Source organism: Oncorhynchus gorbuscha, linkage group LG04 (genome assembly GCF_021184085.1).
Source record: "Oncorhynchus gorbuscha isolate QuinsamMale2020 ecotype Even-year linkage group LG04, OgorEven_v1.0, whole genome shotgun sequence".
In the NCBI taxonomy this organism is placed as follows: Eukaryota; Metazoa; Chordata; class Actinopteri; order Salmoniformes; family Salmonidae; genus Oncorhynchus; species Oncorhynchus gorbuscha.
In genome coordinates, this window is record NC_060176.1 from 15,455,397 (window position 1) to 15,479,618 (window position 24,222).

The following is a 24,222-nucleotide window of genomic DNA, read 5'->3' on the forward strand; positions in this document are numbered from 1 at the left end:
CCTGCTGAAGCCAGAGGCTCAGTAAACAGCAGGTCAGTGGACAGGTCAAGCCCGGACAAAGGTTCCCTTAGAAACTTCAGGGGCCAGCTCTGTCCCCTTCCCCCTGGTTCCTCCACAGTACAGGGGTGCTTTATCAACCCAAATCTCCCCATCCCATCCCACTCGAGGACATGCTCTTTAACAAACGGGAATCCAATATTCAGAGCAGTTATATGCTCTCTTCTAATTACTATAGCTTGAAGAATCACACTGCAGGCACAAATTCTACCTCACTACTATGTAGGTAAAAAAGATATCTGTAATGAGGTGGAAAGAATGTGTTTTATACGAGCTGTATGGAGAGGTTTTGTTATGGACATGTTTAACACAGCCACTGAGCGTGCCCAATGAGCATGAATAATCCACTAATAATAAAAAGCAAAGAATATCTTCACAGTAAAGCAAACCATAAAGCGAATGTTTATAGTGTGCAGAGTCAGTATACGTGTGCATTCAGATACATCCCTTTGTGGTCAGGGGTTTACTTTGTTGTTCCCTGAGCTGTAATTCCGAAATATTCCTACTTTCTTTTTTTTTTTCTTTTTTTTTTTTAGGGTCAGAGGAGCTCAGAGTTTAGGCAGGGCGTCTGTTGACAGGTCAATGGCTGCTGCTGAGCTCTGCTCAGAGCTCTACTCTGAGGTCTCCTCTGCAGCACTAATTTCCTCCAGGCCTCTCGGTTCCTAGCAGTAGACAAACACAGTGAGTGGTCAAGCAGGGGACAGAACTGGACCTTTCTATCTACTTCAAGGCCCTGGCTACATGTGTGGCTTCTCCTCCCTCCTGATTGGAACAAGGTGGATGAGCACTGAGGCCAGATCCAGAGTGGCTGGTCGGGGATCTGCTCTGGCAGCTTTGTCAAAAGAGATCTGCAGAGCAATTGAGTGGAAATACTGGCCCTACTCCTGCAGATGACCTGGGCCAGGCCTGCAGCTTCACTATGACTAGGTAGGGACTGGAGTTGGTCCTGGTCAGGTCATGTGGTCAGGAAACCGTCTGGGCCCAACTCATAATCAGTGAAAGTATAGAGGAGTATTGATTCCTCCCACCCTTATGAGTCATAAGTGACAGGACAAATAACATTACTGTAAGTGTTAAACAGTAGGACTGAAGGATGATTTCTTTGGACAGCATTACAAGAGAGAGGAAGAAGCGAACAGCTATTTATGACTACAACAAAAATCCTTGGCCTCAAGGTCCAAATATTGACAGTTCTGCACTGAACCCAATAGAACATTTAACCACTTTAGTATTCAACGTCATCAGACCTGTCAGAGAGAGACAACACAACTAAAGCTGTTAAGCATTTGGTTTTGATTTCAACCAATTTCTAGAAGAAAAAAAATGTATGTGATAATTACTATGATCTGACAAATGTTTGACATGGTGATATTGATTTGTGCAATTCATTCAAATGAGGGACAGCAGATCTGTGTTGTGGGCTGTGGACAGAGTTGGGCAGGGAAGGGTTCAGTACTGGAGGGTGAGTGGGTGGGGAGGAACGCTCCTTTCCTGACTTCATATGCAAATTACACATGAATGGCCTAATGCTTGGATTGAGAGGAAACAGTTTAGCAATGGATGTAAATGGACACTGCCTTGGCTTGCTGCTCACATTTTATGAAAGGTCAAAAGGTGGCAAAGAACTGAGAATCCCAGAAAATACTAGAAACTATCCATTAAGATAAGAGGAACACCCAGGTCTCTCTCTTTCTTTCAAGAGGGACTGAGTCACGTAGTGCTTTGGTCTTTTTCTGTACATTGGAATGCGTCACACATCGGAATGAGTTCTAGGTATTGCACACTATGTAACAAGAATAGCTCAGGCTAGTCTCTCTCCCTCCTAACCTTAACGCTGAGTGGAAACAAAAGGAGCTTGTTGTCCAATCGATCCTTTGCTTTGTTTCCTTGTGTTGCTTTAAAGGAGGCTATTTAATGAGTTTCAAATTGAAGGCCTCCAATGGAACAGAACCCAAGAAACTCTTGAGTGATGAGTTCCCTCATAATGTGCCAAGACCCCACACCACGTTTGTCTTTCCCCCTTTAATAAATAATAAGGGTTGCTGAAAAAGAATGCTCAGCCTGGCAACTGAGGGGAAGAATGCAATGCTGAACAGCCCCACAAATTAATCATTGGCCGGGCGAGCTGGGCTGGGCTGGGCCAGGAAGCAGGCTACTGGAGGAAGCTCCATAGAGCCTGCAGAACAGCCCAATGGTCATTGGCCCAGGGCAAACAAAGCACATATCCCATGAGCACTGTGACCTCTCTGTCCCCTGGCCAGTGGGGGAGTGGGGTTAAGACAGGGACACTTGCCCTTCCTCCCATCTCTAATCTGGTGTCAAAGTTCTCCAATCATTCAACATCAGCCCTTCACCCACCAGAGACAGTGCTTTCATTGTGTCTAATCTCTTCATCAGAGTGCTGGTTTTAAACATTTAATTTTCAAATCAGTACAGTCTTCTACTTAATTAAGGGGAAAGGGAAAAGGGGGATACCTAGTCAGTTGTACAACTGAATGCATTCAACTGAAATGTGTCTTCCGCATTTAACCCAACCCCTCTGAATCAATTATAGTGTCATGCTTTGTTTCTCTAAAATGAAAACAAGTCACCACAAAATAAGGCTTTGTGCTCAAAATCCAATAGGAGATGATGCCAATGGAATACATTTTGAAAACATAACACATGTTTCGGGTAGACATACCTGTAGATTGAGTGGGCACTGATAGGGGACTGTTGAAGTAATTGATAAATGAGAAGGAATGTCTAGCATTATTGCAGGGAGGATTTAAATCGTGAGTACTCTAAGTACTTAACATCTTTGGGCAATCTAGAGAAACCCTGGACCTCTGGAACTTCAGTCCAAGGAAACCATGGAAACCATTCCAGATGCTCATGAGGGAGAAAAGAAGCCAGGCTCAGAGACTTATTTCTCTTAAATAATTATTTCAAACATTCACTTCAATCCATTACTGTGCCTTTAGGTTTGCTTTTCCTTTATTGTGGTCCTAATGCTGCAGAGCCTTTCCACGTCTAATACATTCCTTAGCAACCAAAATAAACACTGGGGCTGTGGTCACACACGGAAAGAGCTGGTAGGGTCAAACAACCATTTTGTTGGAGTCACAAAGTCTGCTGTGGAATAGTCATTTGGGTGCTTTATTGTGGACCACAATATGAAGTTAGTAAACTGTTCAGCATTAGGAATCCTTACAACCATGTACTCCGTTTTTACAACCAGTATTCTGTATGCTTACTCCAGAGGCCAAGTGTCTTTTCACTACATGCTTGTCATTTATCCGGGTAGTCAAAAATGGTCCCAAATCCCTGCTGAACAAAAATGGCATAGTCCAGCATACATTTCAAGCTGATCCATGCTGGTATTTGCTAGTCCATGTTGGTCTATGCTGGACAGATGTTGGTCAAGCTGGTTTGACCAGCATGTTATAGCTGGTTATGCTGGTTGGCCAGCATGGTCCAGCTGGCTATGTTGGTTGGCCAGCATGGTCTAGCAAGTTTTGCTGGTGATCAGTCTTCGAGGTATGTTGGACACTGGTGACCAGCCTTCACTGTGTTTTGGACTAGCTGGTCAAGCTGGTCTGACCACGCCCGTCATTATCATATTTCCCAGCATGCTCCACTACAGTTGATTTTTAGAATTGTTTGTTGTGTTTTTTGCATGTACATTGATTGATTAATTAATCTTATGCTACACAAAGATAAATAACATAAATTTTTCAAAACTAATCCAATCTGTTAGTTGGATTCATTGCACCCATTACTGAAATGGTTGTTCCAGTTTATTATTTGGGTAGTCTCATTTCTTCTTCGTTTTCTCAATCTTGGCAGTCATTCTGAAATCATATTGTGTGGGAAAAAACTTCCAATTGTTGGATATCCACTCTGGCTGGATTCCATTAGGAATGAAACATCACTTTGCAAGCCAGCATGATGTGACTTGATACTGGTCCTGCTGGTCACCACAAAAATACAGCGAAGACACCATGAAAACACAACAAAACAAGCACCTGTTCTGAACCAACCTATGCTGGTCTACGCAATTTTTTTTCATCAGGGATGTGTGTGTGATTCATTATATATTTTATGCCTCCTATCTATTCTCTCTTATGAAATCAATGAGCGAGATATATTATCTACACTGGTTTTGTAACCTTGAAAAAACACAACTGGGAACTAATTTTTGAATCAACTAAAAACATCCCAGCACACTCACAGTAAGACCTTGCATCGGAACCGATGGATAAGGATATGGATAAAGACATGGATATGGATATGGTTTTACAATGTCTGTGTATTGCGTAATGCCCTGTGAACCTCTGGAAACATGGTTTAGGATGCCTGGAGGGATCATACACATGATACTGTCTCTACGGAGAACCCCATCAATCTGAGGAGGCCTACTGACAGCACTCACGTGGTTAGCTACTAAATCACATGGCCGTTCATCAAGACACAATCCCCTCTCATCATTTTCCTCAGGGCAACTGACATTTAACGTTTCTCAAACCATCCATTTCCTGCCTGTAATGGTCGACTTAAATCATTATCTCTGACTCAACACTGTAACATTTACTTGTTCAGAAAAACACCAGGTAAAGAAGGAGGCCCGGCTTCAAAGTGGCAGCATCTGCTCCGAGGACAAAGGTATTTTCAAAGAGTAGAAACCAGATCTGAAAACAGAACTAGCCTAAGATGGTGTTAGGGATGGTCTTCCCACATTTATAACATAAAACCATTTAAAAATCTTCGAAAAAACATCTTCTAAAATCTTTATAACGTAAAAGCCTTTCTAAAATCTAAAAAAGTTAACAAACAGATCACCGACCATTTCGAATCCCACCGTACCTTCTCCAATATGCAATCTGGTTTCCGATTTCCAAGCTGGTCATGGGTGCACCTCAGCCACGCTCAAGGTCCTAAATGATATCATAACCTCCATTGATAAAAGACCGTCTTCATCGACGTAGCCAAAGCTTTCGACTCTGTCAATAACCGCATTCTTATCGGCAGACTCAATAGCCTTGGCTTCTCAAATGACTGCCTCGCCTGGTTCACCAACTACTTCTCAGAGTTCAGTGTGTCAAATTGGAGGGCCTGTTGTCCGGACCTCTGAAGGTCTCTATGAGGAGCCACAGGGTTAAATTCTCGGGCCGACACTTTTCTCTGTATACATCAATGATGTTGCTCTTGCTGCTGGTGATTCTCTGATCCACCTCAACGCAGACGACAACATTCTGTATACATCTGGCCCTTCTTTGGACACTGTGTTAACAAACCTCCAAACGAGCTTTAAAGCCATACAACACTTCTTCTGTGGCCTTCAACTGCTCTTAAATGCTAGCAAAACTAAGCGCATGCTCTTCAACCGATTGCTGCCCGCACCCTCCCGCCCGAATAGCATCACTACTCTGGACGGATCTGACCTAGAATATGTGGACAACTACAAATACCTAGGTGTCTGGTTAGACTGTAAACTCTCCTTCCAGACTCACATTAAGCATCTCCAATCCAAAATTAAATGTAGAATTGGCTTCCTATTTTGCAACAAAGCCTCCTTCACTCATGCCGCCAAACATACCCTCGTAAAACGGATTATCCTACCGATCCTTGACTTTGGCGATGTAATTTACAAAATAGCCCCCAACACTCTACTCAGCAAACTGGATGTAGTCTATCACAATGTCATTCGTTTTATCACCAAAGCCCCATGTACTACCCACCACTGTGACCTGTATGCTCTCGTTGGCTGGCCCTCACTACATATCCGTCGCCAAACCCACTGGCTCCAGGTCATCTATAAGTCTTTGCTAGGTAAAGCCCCGCCTTATCTCAGCTCACTGGTCACCATAGCAACACCCACCTGTAGCACGCACTCCAGCAGGTATATTGCACTGGTCATCCCCAAAGCCAACACTCCTTTGGCCGCCTTTCCTTCCCGTTCTCTGCTGCCAATGAATGGAACGAATTGCAAAAATCTCTGAAGCTGGGGTTTTATATGTCCCTCTCTAACTTTAAGCATCAGCTGTCAGAGCAGCTTACCGATCACTGTACCTGTACATAACCAATCTGTAAATAGCACACCTGACTACCTCATCCTCATATTACTACTTACCGTCTTGCTTTATCTTGGCCAGGTCGCAGTTGTAAATGAGAACTTGTTCTCAACTGGCCTACCTGGTTAAATAAAGGTGAAATAAATCAAATAAAAAAACAATGAACCAAATTTGGTGTTATTTTTTGTTAAATAATGCCACAGTCTTTCTAAAGGCCAGAATCAGAAAGGACTTGGCAGCATGACTGAGAGTGAGGGATATCTATTAAGGCCAGAGGTGAGAAGAGCCTCTGGGCAGAAGGTACAAAAGGTCCCCACATGTTGTACTATCAATCTTCCTGGTGAAGGATGCAACACATGAAAAGCTCAGAGCCACAGCAACGCTCACTCTGAAATCTTTTCACAGCATTCAATGAGGAGTGTTTTTTCAATGCAACCAGGGGCGTCATAAACGACACCTAGGGCACAGTAACATCAATAAAAATAATCTTAAGACCTAAGGATACAAAACAAATAGGCCATGTCGGAAAGTCATATCATTTACAAAAGGTCACTTTCTCAAACTTAAAAAGAGTTGATTGAAAAAGCATAATTGAAGTTAGTATAATCAAATTTGATTTCAAAAAACAAAATCTAAATGTAAAAAGTTTAATCAAACTCTGCAGTGGCATTGTCATAATTACCCTGTCAGCAGTGAATAGGCCCAGCTGTCCTAACCATTGATCTCTGGACAAACAAATGCCCCCTAATAACTCATTTTAGTCAGGGGGCAGTTGGGGGCAAGGTGGACAAAGAAGGCCAGAGTGAAAAGCTTTTCATTAATTCTTCAGAGTAGCAGAGCAGAAAACCATAGTGAGGAGACCACTAGCCTCTGCCTCACTGGCTGGCCATGCAATAAAGTTTGGCCATTTGGACACTCAAGGAAAGGCTGTGGTATGAGGGAACGGCAAATTCAAAATTGTGTGTGTGTGTGTACTGTATCTGTGTGTGTGTGTACTGTATGTGTGTGTGTGTGAGTGATTCTCGACAACCCCCACTGCCACCTTTGTTTTCTACCACTGAGCATTTCTCAGGTACGTGCAAATTTTATGAGCTTCCAGATAGACCGTCAAGCAGGTCTAAGTGTCCCTTTAAAACAAGCCTATAAACTCCGCTGGCAGCCTTTATCACCTCTTAAGTTCATAATATAAAAGCACAAACCCTCTCAATTAATAAAACTACAAACACACAGCATCCTGTAAAAATCACAGTAAGGACACAGGCCACTGTAATAGCGGACTGAAACTAGCTGTATAGCATGTGAGAGGGTCAATGTCGTTTTAGTGGCTTTAAGGCAGTCACTGTTTTCATGTACCTCATGCAAATCAAGACTCATTTAACTCTGTATTTTATTGGTGTAGCATCAACAAGTCTGTGTGGCATTTTCCAACACAAAAAAAGATTGAGGTTGTATTGCACTCAATTGTCCTGATAGTAATCTCGATTAACCCCGGACAAAAGTCTTGCGTAATTGGCCAGGTGCTCGATTAAGTTTTGGGTCCATACATGTTAAGAGAAGGGATCAAGAGATGGTAGAACGAGGAGCTTCACCCTCTCTCTTCGCAAGTTATGGGCCAAATGTCCCCTCCCCTTCCGGATTACGAAAGATGCTTAGACTCGTGATTGGTCCAAATAAGCAGTGGCGAAAAACCCAGACACTGTAACTACTGCTGCTCATTATCCAACAATTCCCATTACTTCCCAACAGATGCGATGGTACCGGTTATGTTTACGTAGATCTGTCCATGAGCGATTACCCTGAGAGTAATTTCAAAAGTGCTTGTAAAGGCCCAAAACTTTTTCTCTCTTACATATAAATCTAGGCCTATCTGGAAAGCAAACATTTTATCAATGGTGTCTGTTTGTTTTATAGGTTTATAGGTCAGCTTAGGGAACTGAACCAGGACTGACACATTCTTGTCTCTCAACATCTACTTGCCAGTGGATTGTCAGGATCATATCAGACAGGAGATGTGCTCCTAAAGAATGGTATTCCAACCAGTGGGCTCTTCAGGAACCATGACCTCACATCGGTAAATCATTTTAACAATTTTAACAACTAAATCATTTCACAACAATCCTGCCCAATTTTACATGGATCAGGACTTAACTATTCCACATACAATTAGAATTAGTAACCATCACAATATTCTTGGATGGGTGCATGTCTTAAGTGCCACGTAAAAGCTCGGGTTTCCCTGTGAAATGCAAGGGAGGGAAAAAAATGCAAGGGAGGGAAAAAAAAGACCAATTCCTTTGTGCAAAAGAAGCACAGCAAGAAACATGGCCTGGGGGGTGGTGACACCAGGGAATAGGGTCCCTAAAGAGCAGCTCTGGCTAAAGCTGCTCCACTGGCCATTTAAAAAAATAGGCAGCAGGCTCATATACGTGCTACTGGGAGAGAAAAAAAGCATTCCAAAAGAACAATTCCCAGTGATCATGGAGCAACGACATGAAAGCCCAGTCCAGTGAATAGGGGTCATCTGCTCTTTAACACTGGTGTAACCGGCATCCTGGACAGCTCCTAACCTTTCAAACCTGCAGCTCCCTCATTTGCACACCAATGGACATATTCTCCTCTACTCAGAGTATCCTTTTGGTTTATGGCCCCAAACTTTGAAGGCTGTAACCCCCCTTCCCCCCCCAATGACACCACTGAAGCCTCCAATGCCTTCCTTTCCTCAGCTATTAGGTGGATTAGATAACCGGAATGCCCAAAACGCAACATTGGGCATTACACTGGCGAAGAAAGAAAGGAGATTAGACGCACCAGACAACATAGAAAATGATAGCACCCTGCTGGTGATGAGAGAAAGACCCCCTTTTCCTCGGTTTCAGAGCTGGGAAATGCCTATTTTATGCATCCGCAATGACTATGTCAGCAAACATTTTAGCAGATAACTACAAGCAAGATCTCTCACTGTTAAATCATCATTTCAACACAGAGGATTGTTGCGCTACACTCTTAGAAAATAAGGTGCTATCTAGAACCTAAAAGGGTTATTTGGCTGTCCCCATAGGAGAACCCTTTGAAGAATCTTTTTTTTGTTTCCAGGTAGATCCTTTTGGATTCCATGTATAACTCTTTCCACAGAGGGTTCTACATGGAACCCAAATAGGTTCTACCCGGAACCCAAAAGGGTTCTCCTATGGGCACAGCAGAAGAACCCGTTTGGAAACCTTTTTTCTAAGAGTGTACATGAAACCTTTTGTTCAGTTGTATACCTGCTAAGAAGTTAAGAACCTGTGCTGATAGTGCAGGGCTTGTACTAAGCTCACCTCTAAAGTGGATATCATTACCATGCTTTCAAGATGAAAACACAATGGTGACTCATGACTTCCTTTGTTCATCAAGTAAATGTTATTATGACATGCTATGACATAACATCCTCAGAGTAAGGCTTGGCTAACCTTTCAAAGTATTAAACACATTAAAATAAGTCACACAGATCCTATGCAGTTACATGAAATGGTAATTATATGTATCTACACAGTAACTAAGAGATTCAAAAGAGAATGTGGATGGTTTATGTTACTTATCATAAGTAAGTAAGTGTACAATGTACATCCAATGTAAATTGTTGTCTACTTTTCTACTGTGTTTATGAAGTTCCCCATAACCAGGCACCAACATGACCAATGATGTACATATTCTGTGGCCCAAAGGTTGGAGGTCCTGCCTAACCTCTCCATTATTCCATGTGGTGCTGATACACAACTCCAGTATGATACTTACTTGCAATTGTAAGACAGACTTTCTGGCTCAGGATGGCTCCATACTTGTTCTGAGCGAGGCACTGGTAAAACCCTTCATCTGATTTGTCTCCTCTCCTGCTCTCCACCTCCGGAATAGAAAGGGAGCCGTTGGAGAGAATGTAGACGCGGTCATTCTCTGCAACTTTTACTCCATTTTTAAGCCACCTGATGGCAATAGGCGACTCTCCGTGCGCCTGACAGTCCAATATAACGGCATCCTTCCGCATGACAGTAACATCGTGGGGCTCTTTGATGAAAAATAACTCACTAAAACACAAAACACCTGTGGGGAAGAGAAGAGAACAGAGTCAGTGCCTGGCTGGAGTGGGAGAAGAATCAATGTGATGAAATTAGCGACAATTCTAGGCCAGGACCTACAACTATTCTACTTTGTCCACAGGCATATTGCTTTGGTAGGAACTACACTTGAAAGCATGTTAACATCATAGTGACTAGAGGCAAGGGCATGGAGCCCATCCAACAGCAAGCAGGTCTCGGTGTACTGAGGTACAGCACTCCTATTTCATTTCTTTCTGCTCCAATTGAATCCTATTACTCATGTCTCACAAAGCTGTGAAGTCACTGATTTCATGGCTCCATTCAGTCACAAATGTTTTACTGCACTCCCCAGCATTAAAAGCACAAGTAGCTCCCCTTTGAATGATAAGACTGCCAGCTGTAATAAAGTAACAATCCAGGCAGGAAGCAAAAGCCTTTATAATTTTCCAAATCAAATGTGATGGCCTCAACCATCTACTGTCCTAATGGAAATGTTAATTGCTCTGTTGGCTACTAATAGTTTCATGTTAAACAATTCCTAATTTATTGTGAATTCTTCTGAGATAACTATGGGATTCACTATGGGATTCACAGCTTATAACCATTTAATTTAACACTTTAGACTGCAAACCTTGTAGCCTACCTTTGGTTTATCAGAATTAACTAGTGCTAAATAAACCCAGGCAACATGTTTTGAGGCATGTTCACCAGTATAATACTTCACATAACACTTTATAACACTTTAATACTTTCTATAACACATATTATCCAATAAACAAACACTATACTTGATCTGGTCAAGTTCCATCTGAGGTGGGGGACCCAGTCCCATGTCTCTATGGTACAACACCGGAGATTAGGTAAATTAATAGATGAAAGCATGTCCTATTTCAATTTTAGACCAGTATAGCCTACTATATATATTTCAGAAATACCACATGCACTTTGATAATCAAATTGGCCTACACATTTCCTGAAGGGGGAAAATACAAGCTGTCAAAAAGGTTTGATGTAGGCTACTTGAAGAAAAAAATCCAACACCATTCACTAATGAAATAGTTGGAAATCAATTTCAATATATATGTATATATTTTAAACATTGAGCTGATCACCATGTTCGGAGCAGCTACTTCCCACAGCAATTTACACAACATTATATTCATTGTTAATTGCCTATTTTAATTGACTGCATCAAACGTCAAAGTGGATTATTTATGGAGAGAAAATCAGTAGCCAGTTTTTCTATTGATATAATAATTCATTTGTATGTACTGAATGAACATAACATGAGTTAGGATTTGCTAACCTATATGTTTTTTTGCGTTTATCAATATCTCAAACCAGGGCTGGTAATATTGCACAATCCACGTGTATCTGATTGCTGTGTTGTGCTGCACGTATTCAATTTTATTTAGAAACCCGGGTTATCATGTAACTCGAGACACAAGCAAAAACCAAGCATAAACATGTATAGGTTCTGTGTTTATCTAAATGTATAGCCTACATAGAGCAATAGTCAAGCAGTCAGTTGTCAGCGTGGCCATTTCATTGCCCCCTAAACTCCGGGCAGTGGCAGTGCGTCCATTCATCTATAGAAATCGCAACTAAGGCTAAACTCTTCAATGTGGAATATTCGTTAGTACAGAACACTTCAATTAACTTCAACTAACTTCGTGTTTATCAGTTTAAATAGCAACCCCTATTAGGATAGGAGTAACGTTATGAGTATGGACACACATCCAATGTCCAGTTCGGCATTTTCCCACCACTAAATCAGTCACTATAATTTCAATTTGACATAAACTCAAACACAATATTAACTGTCTTACCTGAGATTGGAAGGAAAAACGCAAAAAACAGGAAGCGCTGATATAATTTCCTTTTAAAAGACTCCATTTATTCAAATTGTTCTCGCATACTAACTCTCTCAGCCACTACCTCCAGTCGAACTACGTGCTAATCCAAGAGGAAAGTGACTGCGCTCCTGATCGCAGCAGGGATTACTTTTTCCTCGGAGCAGATGGACATCACCCCACCCAGTGCTGTGTTCTACGGTTGAGTAATTCATGGGGGAGATGTATGGGAGAGTTCCTTTACCACCATCAGTCCGCGAATCAATACACAGGCCAACATCTTGATCACTTCTATTTTTTTTACGAGTGCCATAGCAGGTATACTTTGGTCAGGTGGTACTGTAAAGTTAATACACGAAAGTTAATGCATACAACACATCTGTGCGATTAATGCATATGGTTTGTTAATGTCCCTTATGCCTTTTGAAAACATGGAGCAGACCTTTATTTTGATGACTCATCAGGATCAATGATAATTCAATGATAACTAAGAGGCTTGGGAATTAGAATGATAATTCACCTGGACATAGACATACCTAAATAAACAAGGCTATAGAGTTTCAACCATGGAACATGATTGAGTATCATTGAGAGAATATGATCCACATGCCCTCATAGATCTGGGGAGCATTATGCACAGCTATCCTGCCTTGAGTGCAGTGTTGAATGATGACTAGAGGAAACCCACCATGAAACTCACAGTTGTTAATGTGCAAGGTGTGACTATGGTCTATTGCTTACTAAGAATTTAATTCCTGGTAAGCATCAGTTCCTTAGCAAAAGTGTGCTTGTGTGGAAATGGCTTTGGAGTTGTAGTTCATGTGGATAGTTTGGATATGCAATAAATAATTTATCATACTGTCTGTAAAAAGAACCAGGGCAACGTGTTATATTCTGGGTCTAATGTTTATGTGTGCGTGCGTGTGTTTATTCATATTAGGTTATCCCAACCATTTTCTGTTCAAAAGTCCATTCAGATTTACTCAGAACCATCATATACCAGCTAGCTAGACTGTAGATCAAATTCCCACTCTAACCAAGGTATTGCATTTAATTTCAGATACTATATAGCCAAAAGGATATTGGTCCGACAAAGCATATAACATATTTTACACCTGACAAGGTGAGTTATGATTAGTACTTTAAAGTACTACTTAAGTCGTTTTTGGGGTATCTGTACTTTACTTCACTATTTATATTTTTGACAACTTTTACTTCACTACATTCCTAAAGAAAATGATGTACTTTTTACTCCATAAATTTTCCCTGACACCCAAAAAGTACTTGTTACATTTTGAATGCTTAGCAGGACAGGAACATGGTCCAATTCACACACTTATCAAGAGACCCTACCTGGTTATCCTACTGCCTCATCTGGTGGACTTACTAAACACAAGTGCTTTGTTTGTAAATTATGTCTGAGTGTTGGAGTGTCCCCCTGGCTATGAGTAAATGGAAAAAAAATAAAAAATAACATCGGGCCATCCGGTTTGCTTAATATAAAGATTTTGAAATTATTGATACTTTTACTTTTAATACTTACGTATATTTTAGCAATTACATTTACTTTTCATATTTAAGTATATCAAAAAACAAATACTTTGAGACTTTTACCAGATGACTTTCACTTTTACTTGAGTCATCTACTATTAAGGTATCTTTACTTAAGTATGACAATTGGGTACTTTTCCCACCACTGGTTATCTTGTTGTCTTCCAAGCATGCATTTATTTGTAATGCCCCTCAATGACGTGTCTGTATTCTAACACAAAGGAGTTGCAGTTAAGACTGCTAATAGCCACAGTTAGAGAACAAGAGGAAAATAAAGAGGGTGGTGATAATTACCTATCATAAGTGTTTAGGTTGACAGAGCATCGTAACACTTCCCAGTTAGTCTCAATAATTCAGTAACTTTCTTTGTGAGATATCCCACAACATAACTCTTGAGTGTCATTAAAATAGCAACCTCCATTGCATAATGCTCAGACACTTACAGACATCTTAAAACCTTTAAAAGCTCTTGGCATATTGGCCTTACACACTATCAGTTGCCAATGCCATATACTATTTACACCATGCATTTATTTTTAATGGCTCTCAAGGACACGGCTGTATTCCAAAACCAGTATGATGCGTTTTAAGATAACTCAGGGACACTTGACCAACGGAAAGAAGGTGTTGAAAAATTTGGTCTATATAACATCTTGACCAATGTTCCCACTTTGAAAGTGACGACATGGATATAGAGAACAGGTAGAAGAACCCATTGTGTATACTTGCATAATTAAACATAATTGACAAATGAAAATGTTTCGGTCACATAGACCTTTATTAAGGCATATGGGTAAAGATAGAAACATTTGTGTTTGTTTCAACATGGGCCGGTAAAAGTGCAGGACAACTGCACTGCAAATGGTCACTCTGGAGGGAAAACAAACTGTTTATGGAAATGAGGCACTCTCTTCACCACTGAGAACTAGGCTCAGCAATTACCAGGAAGCATTGGTAGGATCAGGACAGCTGCTGCTTAAATGCAGATATTGATCCAGTGTCCATGTTGTATTATGGAGTGAGTTTGACCTTCCTCCCTGCTCTGGACTCTCATTCAGCAGCAGGGCCCAAGGCCCAGCTGTTGTGTTCTTGAGTGTCCCCAGCCCAAAATATAACCAAACCAAAAGCTGATTCTCACAGTCAAGGATCAAGGTGTGCACTTCAACAAAGAGAAAATGGATGAAAGGTAAGGTGTAAAAGTGGTGATACAGAACTATTTTAGGAAATATAACTGAACTTGTGAAATATTTCAAGTTAAAATGCAAGTACAAGGACTTATGATTCTTCATTGAAAAAAAAATCGAATTTAAGATCTGCTCATTTTGAACTCACATTGATTTACAATGTATAGTGCCTTATGACTGTAATAACTCTAAAATCACTTAGCCTAATATTGTTGGTTGGTCTGAACAATCATTGCGGACACACTATGATCCTCTTATGTAATATTACTACAACCACGTGATCCATCACGATAACACCCAGTAGGCTGCGTAGAGATATACTACAGTACTGTCCTAACAAATCATTGTATTAGAAAGATGTTTGTTTGTGGCCCAGGCTAACCTGCACTTACATAAAATGTGAAAGTGAATATACAGCCTCATTTATGGTGACCCCTCACATGGGAAGGGGGGGGGGGTCTCGAGGATGTTCGATTAGGAATTGGTTTTGGGCACCTGCCAACACAACACTGTTAGGGGGTGGAGTGAAGATAGAACTGCACATGGATGGAGGTCGAGCTCTGGGGCCAGATCAATAGGTTAAAAGGGGGTTGGGGGGTATCCGGCACATCCAAGGCCTTCTGCTATTGGACAAGCCCAGTGTTATCCTGCTTCCATACAGACCCATCCTCACTGACCCCAGCAGCATCCAAAAGGCTGGCCTGAATTGTGTGTGACCTACCACCTGACCCTTCAGCCTGGGGGTGTTGGTCTTTAGCCAGCACTTTGGGGAAAACAGAACAGTTGTGGTTAAGCTGAATCGTATGAATGAGCCCTGCCTGCTTTAGAGGGGAAGACTTCCATTCACTTATTTGGGGATGTGGACATGAAGCCAGGGTTAGAGTTAGGGTTTTGTTTGAAGGTTGATCTGGATTGTGGACATGAAGCTACGGTTAGTGTTGTGGTTGAGGCTAGGGTTGAACTGGGATGTGGACATGAAGCTAGGGTTTTGATTGAGGGTTGATCTGGATGGTGGACATGAAGCTAGGGTTAGGGTTTTGGTTGAGGGTTGAACTTTGATGTGGACATGAAGCTAGGGTTAGAGTTAGGGTTTTGGTTGAGGGTGGATCTGGATGGTGGACATGAAGCTAGGGTTAGAGTTAGGTTTGTGGTTGACCTGGGATGTGTGCATGAAGTTAGTGTTAGAATCAGTCCAAATTGACTAACACTACATCACTGATTTGATGCGCTCGAACACAGCCAATATGTAGGCAGTGTTCATTGTGGTCAAACAAAACCTCTGTATCCCGGTGATGACGGGAAAAAGCTATTTTTTAAAGGTATATAACAAAAAAAGTGCTTATTGCAGTTGACTTAAAGAGCATATGACACATACTGAATAGTAAAGAGCTGCATGTCTTGAGAACTGGGCAGGGGCGCAGCCAATCAGAATGTTTTTCCCCACCAAAGGGCTTTATTAGACATACATACTCCTCAGTTCCATCAACTGTCCAGGTGACTAGTCTCAGATGATCCTGCAGGTGAGAAGTCGGATGTGGAAGTCCTGGGCTGGCATGGGTTACACGTGGTGAGGCTGGTTGAACCTACTGCCAAATTCTCTAAAATGGCGTTGGAGGCAGTAGAGAAATGAACATTACATTCTCTGGTAACAACTCTGGTGGACATTCCTACAGTCAGCATGCCAATCGCACGGTCCCTCAAAACTTGAGACATCGGTGGCAATGTGTTGTGACAAAACTGCACATTTTAGAGTGGCCTTTTATTGTCCCCAGCACAAGGTACACCTGTGTAATGATCAAGCTGTTTAATCGTCTTCTTGATATGCCACACCTGTCAGGTGGATGGATAATCTTGGCAAAGGAGAAATGCTCATTAACAGGGATGTAAACATATTTGTGTCCAATATTTGAGAGAAATAAGCTTTTTTGTGCATCTGGCTAATTTCTGGGATCTTTTATTTCAGCTCATGGGACCAACATTTTACATGTTGTGTTTATATTTTTGTTCAGAATAATATGAAAGAAGATTAGGTGGCATTTTCAATCGATTCGATTTTCTAAATATGTTGCCATTTACTTTGGCATGCAATCAAAACATGTTGTTTTCAACAAGATACAGAAGTTTTATTTCATTAAAGCAATAATAGAAAATCCACTTAGTTGTCAGAATTACATTTGACACAATATATAAATTAAGTATCTCTTAAAATAATGAATGATAGAGTATCGGATGTTAACAATAGATCCATTCAACTAAAGGATAAGAGCATGTCAAAGATTGGGATGATCAAATTCTATGATAAATTACAATGCCTTCATTTGTAATGTAAGTCTTAATTACCAGTGAAATGAAATGTGCTTTTTTCTTCCATGGCAATTCAAATGTACTCAAGTCAAATGTGCACTTAAAAGCAGAGGATTTTAGCATGAAATCATACTCAACGTATGCATTCTGAAATTGATAGTTTGGCAAAGATCAAGACACTAAGACTTTTATAACTATTTTAACAAAGTGCTTTACCTTATAAAAGCACAACTATAACATTTTGATTTAAGATAAATAAAAATAAACATATTTTCCTTCAACAATCTGTAAACATACCAGATAGTGTAAACATGTTTTGTACCATTCATACAATACATTCTTTGATAGAGCACACCACTGCATATGTACGGTCAATTCCCTCAAGATAATCAAAGGCTAAAAAAGACATTCGCAGAAATCTTTGAGAATTGATACTATCAATTTCTTGATATTAATTCAATAGAGTTATTACATAGAGCAATTTGAAAAAAATACATGTACTAAAAATAGAGTATTATACTGCTCTACAACACCCATGAATAGAGCAGGGCTCTCCAACCCTGTTTCTGGAGACCTATTGTCCTGTAGGTTCAGTCCAACCCTAATCCAGCGCTCCTGATTATATTAATTAGTTACAACTGGGGTTGGAGGTGAAAACCTACAGAAGGGTAGCGCTCCAGGAACAGGGTTGAGAGCCCTGGAATAGCGGAATAAAAAAATAATACATCCATCACTGAATTTTAAAAAATCAGCAGAGGAAACATATTTTGCAAGTGTGTGTGCAAGAATGAGAGCGCAATGGCAACATGGTTTTTCAATGGAGTCTAATGTGGAGTCGTCAGTTCTGTGTTATCCCCAGTAAGCTATACAAAAGGTGCATTCACTGTCCATTGCTCAGACACATACTTTGTGATTGTAAAAAAAAAAAAAACATTAGGAACACCTGCTCTTTCCATGACATAGACTGACTAGGTGAATCCAGCTGAAAGCTATCATCCCTTATTGATGTCACTTGTTAAATCCACTTCAAATCAGTGTAGATGAAGAGGAGGAGACAGGTTAAGGATTTTTAAGCCTTGATACATGGATTGTGTCTGTGTGCCATTCATAAGGTGAATGGGCAAAACAAAATATTTATGTGCCTTTGAACGTGGTATTGTTGTAGGTGCCAGGCGCACCGGTTTGTGTCAATAACTGCAACACTGCTTGGTTTTTCACACTCAAGTTTGCCGTGGTCCACCACTCAAAAGACATTCAGCCAACTTGACACAACTGTGGGAAGCATTGGAGTCATGGGCCAGCATCCCTGTGGAACGCTTTCGACACCAGTGTATATACGGTAATGTATATCGAAGTCCAATGTCAATCTCCTCATGATAGAATATTTATCGTAGATGAACAGTAATATCTGTATGATATAATGCATTTGATAAATTGTATACAGATCTGGTTGAAGTATACATACATATTTATGAGACACAAAAAAACTATTTGTAAACTTCACAGACCAAGAGTGATTTAAGAAGTGATTTTCACTCATCATCCATCCCTTCCACTGTGCAGGAGAGAGGAGTACCAAAGACTTTGCCGTCTGTGATTGTTCCTCATCTTCTCAGGCGGTTGGCAGGTCAGGTCTGGACCTGAATATTGTGTGTTTTATCAGCATTAAACAGAACTACAGCACAAAACTTGGTGCTAGCCCTCAGTTCACTGGCAGTAACTGCCATTTTAACATCTGCGCCATAGGCCACACACTCCCCTAATCCACTCCATCAAAGCCTTGTGCATTCTCTATGGCGATGTGTAGCTTCTCCCTCAGCTCCTCAAACGACTCATAGGGAGGCAGATCCAGCCGGTTGAAGCTGAAGACGGTAACACAAAACAAAATTCAAATGCACATTTGTTGCAGTAACCAGGTAGGACTATTAGCCAAACTGCTGTATTGTTAGTTACTCACCATGTGTGGGCTCTAGGTAGTTTGTCTCGTGTTCCCCACTGCTCAATGGTAAACAGCTGTGGTCCGTTAGACCCTGTGATTTCATAACATAAAGCAAGATTAGGAGGAGAGAATCATATACAAACACCTCTGGTTACAACTCAGAATCCATATCAATCTATGTAATGACAAAATGGTTAAAAACATACCTAGAATGTACCCTGTATTATACAAACGAGTCTTAATACAGAGAAGTAGAGAAGAGGACTCACCATACAGCTCTGCAAAGCCATTCATTGGGACCCGGGAGGTGCCAGTCACAAACTGCAACAGGCGGATACGCTTCTCTGCATCCATCAGCAGAACAGTCTGAGAATGACAAAATATCATTCAAATAGCTGTAATGAATATTGAGAATTCACCCAAAAACTAAGGCTGCACCGATGTGGAAATTCTGGGCTGATATCAGATATTTAGCGATATCCAATGTGTTCCTGGGAGTTTTCACTTTCAGGAATGTGCTAATAATAGCTAATAGCTCAAACCATTTGGACGCTAAAGCCAAATTCATAGGATGAGTTTTTCTTTAAGTTGCACTGACCACCTTAAAAGAAATGCCACAGACCGCTCAGTTTGTCTCCGCCACAAATAGCGGATACATTTCAGTCCCCATCATTGTCCTTTGTCTCCACATCAGACAGATGTCGACATAATATTTTTTAACCAATTATCGTCCGATACCGATATCGTAACCAATAAACCGTGCATCCCTAAAAAAAAACACTCTAGAATCCAGAGGCTTCTGCTCTAGTGGTGGAGTATCCTCTTACCTTCCAGAACCACAGGATGACAGGCTGGTTGGGACAGTAGCCATTCTTGTACTTGGTGTTCTCCCTCCAGTCGTTCACATCCACGTCTCCCAGGCCACACATCAGGAGCTAGAGAAAAAAACCCAGACAGAACATCACTCAACGATCTGGAAAGATAGGCTCTCAGTCATGCATACATCTCAGAATGATAGGAATGAGACCCACCTCCAGCTCATTCTCGTCAAAGATCTTGATGAGATCCTGGGGTATCAACTCATAGAATCCCTAAGACAAGAGAGAGGAAACACGCAATAAGTCAACCGTTTCTTTCAATCTTATCATAACTCAATCAAAACATCTCAATAAAACCTAGTGTTTACCTCCTTGAATGCGGTCATCTGCTTCAGTATCCTGTTCACGAACCTCCACTGCATGACAAGACTGAAAAAAATTGTTTATTTTGAAATGGAAGCATTCAAAAGCCCTAATAATTTCTAATTTATCTAATGATGCAGACATGTGGTGGGTGGTGGTTTCATTGTCCATTTGCAAACCCATCAAATATGTGACTTGTGGGTCACCTACAGGTAACCAGCTGAACAGCACTACATGGCAGTGAGTATGAGGCGTTTTTGCTCTTTCTACCAGCAGAGGGCTCTGGTGCTTACTGGATGTATTCCTTCTTGTTGTCATCGGTGACTACTATTTCAGATCCTCCTGGCTTCAGCTCATGCTGGTGTGTCTAAATGGGAGGAAATGTGATGTCAGCATGACTGATGCCAGAGTACCACTTAGCATCGATTTTAAAACCCCTTCAGTCAATAGGCACAAGATAGAACAGAAAATACTTGAGCCAAACAACAAATAGGAAGCAGGTCCCACCTGTCCAAAGAGCTCTTCGTCTATGGTGAACCTCAGATCCAGGTCTATCGGGTCATTCTCCAATATCCACTTCAGGGAGTTGAAGTACTCACTGTCCTGAAATAACAACACACAAAAACACCATTACCACTAATGGTGAAACACTGCTGTTATAGATGTATCGCGTCTCTACTATCTGATTAGGTGATGGGAAGATGTGAGAGTAATCTAGATAGTATTAGGTACCTACCACAGACTCCATGTCCTGTAGAGTAATGGGCTTCTGCAACATCATCTTGTAGAAAGGCCTGATGAAGAAGGCTAGAAAAAAACATGTCAGGATCTGTGCAACACTCCTAATCCTTGTGGCCCTAGCATAGAGCAGTCCTCAGCTCTTAGTTTCTCTCACCTCCCTCACTCCCTCACTCCCTCACTCCCTCACTCACTCACTCACTCACTCACTCACTCACTCACTCACTCACTCACTCACTCACTCACTCACTCACTCACTCACTCACTCACTCACACTACTATTATACGAATTAATGAACTTTTAACAGACACATGAGTGAAATCACCAGCAGTGAGACTCACCGTCAAGCAGCTTTCCATGGTAGACAGCCATGCCTGCCACACGGCCAATGAACTTGAAGTAGGACAGGTGGTCCTCATTGCAGAGGCCTGAGTTGGGGTTGATCTGCAGAGTGTAGTTGTCCCTGCCCCAGAACATGCAGAGGAGAAACTTAACACAGCTCTAAAGTCATCCAAATCCTTCTCTGATCCATTCCAGAACATATCCCATCATTAAAATAATTCATAATGCTATCAGAGATGTTATTCACTAACAGCTCCATTAAGGGCCTGTTCCATTTTTCCTTGCCTGAAAATTGAATTCTAACACATTCAAATAGAGACTCACGTGGCAGAATACTCAAACAGCCCATAATAGGGGTTGAACATCTCCTTGGAGATTAGGAAGAACCACTCCCTGGCCACGCCCCCGTAATCCAAGCCCTTCTCTCCCTCAAACTCCACCCACAGCCGCGCCTTCAGGAAGTCGGCCCTCTTGATTGACAGGATTCGTCTGTAGGAGTCCTCTAGCACGGTGTTCCGCCTGAGCTTCATCTCAAAGCGGTTGGGGATGTCAGCCTGGAATTGGAGATAGAGCATGCTGAGTGAGTGGACATCAGGTCAGGGGATGTAGCTGGACTAAATGTCATAGAAGATATTGCGAGGATGATTGAGAGAAAGATAAGATAGGCTTTTACAGTGTGAATATGCTGTATATCTGACCTATTTGTGAGGTTTAGCTGTAATAACAGAACATTAAGAGCATAGGGCCTTCAGTAATTACAATGATTCCCTGTCTTGGTAAAAACATTGCTCACCGGTTTCTTCAGCTTCTTCCGGAAGTATTCATACTTCTGTTTATAGTCTCTGGAGTAAGGCACAGCCTAGAATAGACAAGGATAGGAGATCCAATGACCGGAAATCAATTATGAACACATGATGAATTATTCGGTTTTATGGCCAACCTGGAGAACCTGACTCCAAAAAGAGAATGGGCCATATTGCATTCCTAAAATTACTCTACCGGAATCTAATAAATAAAAATCTCTAACTATAGCTTTAAATTACTATTATTTAAAAAGAAAATATCATCTATACTTACTGGTCCAGTTATGGCTGAATTCTGCAGTCTGGGGTCATCCCATTGTGTGTTCTTCGTGTCTGAAAATACATCAGATTTATTCAGCATTGGTAGTCGGCATATGCATTTTTCACTCATTTTGACAAATTGTAGTACATGTCATACATACTGTGATCTATGTAGAATATCCTCCCATCACTGTGGACCCTCTCCTCCCAGCCAGGCTAAGATAAGGGTAGCACAAACATTACTCACATAATTTCCCCCTTAAAATCAAACCATTCACTCAGCAACTTTCAACTTTAAGAGGCTCATGACACTGGGCTGCTAATTGCCTTCTTAGAATGCTATTGGATATGATATCATTGTAAAGCTTACCGGCATTGGCCCGAGGTCAGTTGGGTCTAGCGAAGGTCTCCTCCTCATGTGCACAGGAATCTTCAACCTGGGGTCTTCCTGTTCACAGCCAGATAAAAAGGAAATAAGTCACACAAACAGGAAGGAGCAGTGAGAATGGCAGTATTGTCCAGTGGATAACTGGTCATTCTGGCCATGATGATGCGTGACTAGACCCTATAGGTAGGGCCTGGGGGTATTTATTGATCATGTGACCTGATCAAGAAAAACGACACCAGTCAAAAGTTTGGACACACCTACTCATTCAAGGGTTTTTCCTTATTTGTACTATTTTCTACATTGTAGAATAATAGTGAAGACATCACAACTATGAAATAACACATATGGAATCATGTAGTAACCAAAAAAAGTGTAAAACAAATAATTTAAAATATATATATATTTGAGATTCTTCAAAGTAGCCACCCTTTGCCTTGATGACAGATTTGCACACTCTTGGCATTCTCTCAACTAGCTCCATGATGTAGTCACCTGGAATGCATTTCAATTAACAGGTGTGCCTTGGTAAAAGTTAATTTGTGGAACTTCTTAAATGTGTTTGAGACAATCAGTTGTGTTGTGACAAAGTAGGGGTGGTTACAGAAGATAGTCCTATTTGGTAAATTCCAAGCCCATATTATGGCAAGAACAGCTCAAATAAACAAAGAGAATCGACACGCCATCATTACTTTAAGACATGAAGGTCAATCAATTCAGAAAATATCAAGAACTTTGAAAGCTATTTCAAACCATCAAGCGCTATGCTAAAACTGGCTCTCATGAGGACCGCCAGAGGAAAGGAAGAACCAGAGTTACCTTAGAGTTAACACACTCAAATTACAGCCCAAATAAAGTCCACGTAACAGACACATCCTCAACATCAACTGTTCAGAGGAGACTACGTGAATCAGATCTTCATGGTCGAATTGCTGCAAAGAAACCACTACTCAAGGACACCAATAAGAAGAAGAGACTTGCTTGGGCCAAGAAACACGAGCAATGGACATTAGACCGGTGGAAATTTGTCCTTTAGTCTGATGAGTCCAAATTTGAGATTTTTGCTGTCTTTGTGAGACACGGAGGTGAACGGATGGTCTCTGCATGCGTGGTTCCCATCGTGATGCATGGAGGAGGTGTGATGGTGCTTTGCTGGGGACACTGTCAGTGATTTATTTAGAACTCAAGGTTACCATGGCCACCACAGCATTCTGCAGCAATTTGCCATCCCATCTGGTTTGCGCTTAGTGGGATTATCATTTGTTTTTCAACAGGATAATGACCCAAAACACACCCCCAGACTGTGTAAGGGTTATTTAACGAAGGAGAGTGATGAAGTGCTGTATCAGATGACCTTTCATCCACAATCACCCGACCTCAACCCAATTGAGATGGTTTGGGATGAGTTGGACCGCAGAGTCAAGGAAAAGTAGTCAACAAGTGCTCAGCATATGCGCTCCTTCAAGACTGTTGGAAAAGCATTCCTCATGAAGCTGG

General features: G+C 41.3%; 2 protein-coding genes across 2 annotated transcripts in view; both read right to left on the reverse strand.

Annotated features, from left to right (window-relative positions):
• Positions 1-12,136, reverse strand: part of LOC124033732 (protogenin A-like) — a 46,817-nt gene extending 34,681 nt beyond the window's left edge. The window contains exons 1-2 of the mRNA XM_046345942.1: positions 12,013-12,136; positions 9,885-10,187 (exon numbers count right to left, since the gene is read on the reverse strand). Coding sequence (XP_046201898.1) covers positions 9,885-10,187; positions 12,013-12,079 — 370 coding nt within the window. The 5' untranslated portion in view covers positions 12,080-12,136. The remainder of the gene's footprint in view (positions 1-9,884; positions 10,188-12,012) is intronic.
• A 4,575-nt stretch (positions 12,137-16,711) lies between these two features.
• The window catches only part of LOC124033733 (E3 ubiquitin-protein ligase NEDD4-like), a 47,831-nt gene continuing 40,320 nt past the window's right edge, over positions 16,712-24,222 (reverse strand). Inside the window, 15 exon segments of the mRNA XM_046345943.1 lie at positions 16,712-18,937; positions 19,033-19,105; positions 19,284-19,380; positions 19,842-19,949; positions 20,046-20,105; positions 20,201-20,261; positions 20,489-20,562; positions 20,703-20,798; positions 20,932-21,002; positions 21,276-21,397; positions 21,601-21,830; positions 22,070-22,135; positions 22,354-22,412; positions 22,502-22,556; positions 22,711-22,788. Coding sequence (XP_046201899.1) covers positions 18,835-18,937; positions 19,033-19,105; positions 19,284-19,380; positions 19,842-19,949; positions 20,046-20,105; positions 20,201-20,261; positions 20,489-20,562; positions 20,703-20,798; positions 20,932-21,002; positions 21,276-21,397; positions 21,601-21,830; positions 22,070-22,135; positions 22,354-22,412; positions 22,502-22,556; positions 22,711-22,788 — 1,353 coding nt within the window. The 3' untranslated portion in view covers positions 16,712-18,834.